Source organism: Helianthus annuus, chromosome 2 (assembly GCF_002127325.2).
Source record: "Helianthus annuus cultivar XRQ/B chromosome 2, HanXRQr2.0-SUNRISE, whole genome shotgun sequence".
NCBI lineage: Eukaryota > Viridiplantae > Streptophyta > Magnoliopsida > Asterales > Asteraceae > Helianthus > Helianthus annuus.
The window spans coordinates 46,114,539-46,118,708 of record NC_035434.2 but is presented as its reverse complement, the minus strand read 5'-3'; the positions used below and the strand labels follow the sequence as shown (position 1 = coordinate 46,118,708).

The window sequence follows — 4,170 nt, the reverse complement described above, 5'->3', positions numbered from 1 at the left end:
TCTTTACAATCACGCCGCGAAGTCGTACCCCTTTATCAGTACGTTGCGCAACTGTGTAAAGAAACAAGAGTTCAAATGGACCCCCGAGGCAAAGACAGCTTTTCAGTAAATGAAGGAATGTTTGATCGAGCTCCCTACCCTGACTGCACTGTTCGAAAAAGAACCACTCATACTGTACTTGTCTTCTTCGGATAAGGCAGTAGGGTCGGTATTACTGGTGGAGAGAAACGGAGTCCAAACTCCAATTTATTACGTCAGCAGGGTACTCACTGACCCAGAAACAAGATATTCCACGATGGAAAAATTGGTTCTTGCGCTGCTACACGCCTCCCGAAGACTACGCATGTACTTTACGGGGCATGTGATCACCGTGCTTACAAACTTCCACATCGGCACGATATTGCAAAAACCAGAAACATCCAATTGGTTAGCAAAATGGGCCATCGAGCTGGGGGGCCACAATATCTTGTACAGGCCGCGCCCAGCCATTAAAGGCCAGGTCCTAGCTGACTTCATCACAGAAGTACCGGTCAATAAATTCAAAGAATGTAATCTGGTGGAGACTCCTGAAAAAGACGTAACAGATGAGACTTGGATGCTTTATACTGATGGGGCCTCAAATGAGGACAGCGCGGGAGCAGGATTGCGCCTGGTGAGCCCTGAGAATCACGAATTTACGTATGCCGTCAAGTTGGACTTTAAAAACACCAACAACGAGGCAGAGTACGAAGCATTTTTGGCAGGCTTACGCCTCGCCATCAAAATGGGAGCTAAAAGTTTACGAGCACATGTTGATTCACTCCTGATAGCCAGCCAAGTTAATGGTATATACGATGCAAAGGGCGAAGTCATGGCCCTATATCTAGAGCAGGCAAAAGAATTGCTTCAACAATTCAAGTCTCACAAAGTAATCCACATCAATCGCTCTGAAAACAAACCAGCGGATGCCTTGAGCAAACTTGCTTCGACTTCTTTTCAACACCTTGCCAAAGACGTAAGAATAGAAGTACTCAAGAATCCATCAGTCTTGCTGCGACAAGTAAACGTCATTGAGATGGGGCAACCATCCTGGATGACCCCCATAATCCAATATTTGCAAGAGGGGATACTCCCTGAAAACATAGCAGAGGCGAGGAAGATTCAGAACAAATCCCTGCATTACGAAATGAATGGCGGTATTCTGTACCGAAAGTCCTTCTTGGGGCCACTACTGCGCTGTGTGGACCCCCAAGATGCGAACTACTTGATCAGGGAGATCCATGAAAGGATCTGCGGCATCCATTCAGGACCACGCATGGTTGTCGTGAAGATCATGAACGCCGGATACTACTGGCCAGTGATGCATGTCGATGCCCTGAAGGAGATCCGCAAGTGCGACTCCTGTCAGCGACATTCTCCAAAAACCCTGCGCCCCAAGAATGACCTTATCCCTGTATCCACTGCATGGCCTTTCCAGCAGTGGGGAATCGACATGGTGGGACCCTTCCCAGAGGCTCCTGGCGCCGTCAAATTTATAATAGTGGCCGTCGATTACTTCACGAAATGGGTGGAGGCCTAAGCTCTCGCGTCAACTACAGCTATGATGGTGCGCAAGTTCATTTGGGAACACATCATCTGCAGATTTGGCCTCCCGCTCAAGATTGTAACCGATAATGGCACTAACTTTGCGTCAGAGGACCTCCAGAATTGGATGAAAGAGATGAAAACCGAACACACTTTCACTTCCGTTGCGCATCCTCAAGGCAACGGACAGCTAGAAAGCGTGAACAAATGTATTGTCGAGGGGATAAAGGCCCGACTGGGCACAAGGCGAAGAGGCTGGGTAGATGAGCTCCCGAGCATCTTGTGGGCTCACCGAACCATGCCAAAGACTAGTACCGGCGAAACCCCTTTTAGCCTAGTCTATGGCTCAGAGGCGGTTATCCCGGCGGAAGTTGGCTTGCCTTCCCCGCGCTTGACAGCAGTCAACGCAATTGACAACGAGGCAGAGCGACGTCTTGACTTGGACTTGCTAGAAGAAAGGCGTGAAATCGCGCGAATCAAAGAAGCCAAGTACAAAACACAACTAGACAGGTATTACAATACAAGAGTCCGCATTTGTACCTTCACTCCAGGGGAGTACGTCTTCCGAGACAATGAAGCGTCAAATGCTGAGAGCCCAGGGAAACTCGCACCAAAATGGGAAGGCCCATACTTGGTCCACGAAGTATTGGGTAAAGGGGCTTACAAGTTACACACCCTAGATGGTCACATCATACCGCAAACGTGGAATGCGCAACAACTGCGCAAATGCTATATGTAATGACTCTTGGCCTTGCGCCTTTTTACTTTCCTATGTTGGCTATACGCCCTTTACAATTAATGTACGTTGGCCTAAGTGCCTGTTTCCGAATCAATGAAAGCATACGACATGTTTTCGATTACCTCTTTGTTACAAATGCATGTTAAACTTCTGATCAGCACGAAAACACTCCAGTGACTTACAAACCCTCAAATGGGAACGCCTCCAAGGTCCTCCGCGAACAAAGCGCGAGACCGGGAAATTGAACTCACAAGAGAAACACTTACATTTATTCGAGCTAACTTAACCGAAGTTTATAACAACAGTGCAATAATTGTAATGGGAAAGAACAAATAACATTCATCCAATTTAAAAAGCGCGACCGCGCAACAGTGTACATTCAAAACAAGCAAAAAATTACAAGGCACAAAGCCTTTCGACAAAGCCTATTCAAGTTCATCATGTTGATCACCATCATCCTCGCCATCATCACCGTTTCCGCCGTCATCACCACCGTTTCCACCGTCATCACCAGCTGGCTCCTCCTCATCCGATAGTTCAACAGTGACCGGTGGATCGAGAATGGCCTTGAGGCGCTGACACCAGTCGTCTTTCTTTAGAGCCTCCACAACTAAGTCCATTGCAGGCAGTGTAAATGGCCTTGAGGCGCTGACACCAGTCGTCTTTCTTTAGAGCCTCCACAACTAAGTCCATTGCAGGCAGTGTAAGGTTATCATAAGCATTTTCAGCACGTGTCAACTCGGCATTAGCCTGGTCGGTCACCGAGCAATGGCTCACATCAAACTCTTGTCCAAATACCTCCTCAACGTGCTGCGCACACTCCAGATACCCTCCTCGATGACCTACTGCGCGCGCAGCATCTGTCAGAGCAGCAACAGCGCGATCTAGCTCTCCAGCGTTGAGGATAGAGTTGGCAACCTATAACGAAAACTGCGTATTAAAGGCAACTCCTAGCAAATTAAACTTACAAAAAAAAAACATACAAGTACAAACTTACTAGCACTACTCCGCGGCTGCGCATCCACTCGGCCTCGGAAACGAGCGTATCAACAATGCCCTGCGCCTTAGAGTAATTAGTCTGCGCTACATTGAGAGCGGCAGTACTAACAGCACGTGCTTCCTCAGCAGTGGCAGCCTTAACCTTTTCCGCTTCAAGGTCAATTTCCAAGGACTCACATCTATCAACCTGATCATTCAGGCGGCGTTTAAGCTCAGCGATCTCGACATCCTTGGCATGTAGGTCTTTATCTTTGCTAGACAATTGCAACTTCACGTCAGCCAACTCTACCTGAAAGGCGACAAAAGACTTAGGCTATTTTGCAAACAGCATAGAAAGAAAGGAAATAGGTTTTACAAACCTCAATCTGCTGCTTGGCAGTCTGTGCAGCCTGCGCATCCTCAACCTTCGCAGTAAGATCAACAATCTTGGCCTCAAGCTCCACAATCTTGTTGCGAGCCGCGAACGCGCGCTCATTATCTTTCTCACAGATGCGCTTAAACTCAGCCTTCTCCTTGGCCAGTTGCTGTTCGGCAGCTTGGAGTTTATTTTTCAGGCCCTCACGCCCCCGTTCCTCAGCCTTCTTGTCCGCATCAAACTTGGCCCTCTCCTCATCAAAGGCGGCTTTGGACTTCTCAAAATCGCTGATACGCTTCAACATCTGCTCGCGATAACTCTCCCAGTCCGCTCGCTCCCTAACCATCGTTCGCCATTCGCGAACAATTTGATTATTAGCGGCGCGAGTATTGGCCTCCCCGATCACATACGTTCGATACAAGCTCTCATGGGTCTTCGCCCTCTGCCGATTAACCTCACCAGGAGTAAAAGAGTTTAGGAACCAATCGCGGCAGGGCCCAAATTCTTGAAAAGT

General features: G+C 48.3%; 1 protein-coding gene across 1 annotated transcript; it reads left to right on the top strand.

The window, feature by feature from the left end:
- The first annotated feature begins 295 nt into the window (after window positions 1–295).
- LOC110894630 lies at window positions 296–1,558 on the top strand. Its single transcript, XM_022141854.1, has one exon. The coding sequence runs from the start codon at window positions 296–298 to the stop codon at window positions 1,556–1,558; it is 1,263 nt and encodes a 420-aa protein (XP_021997546.1).
- Window positions 1,559–4,170: the final 2,612 nt, after the last annotated feature.

Bases quoted from the DNA above. Each gene is read 5' to 3' on its own strand.
- LOC110894630 (XM_022141854.1), top strand. From the start codon at position 296: ATGGAAAAATTGGTTCTTGCGCTGCTACACGCCTCCCGAAGACTACGC.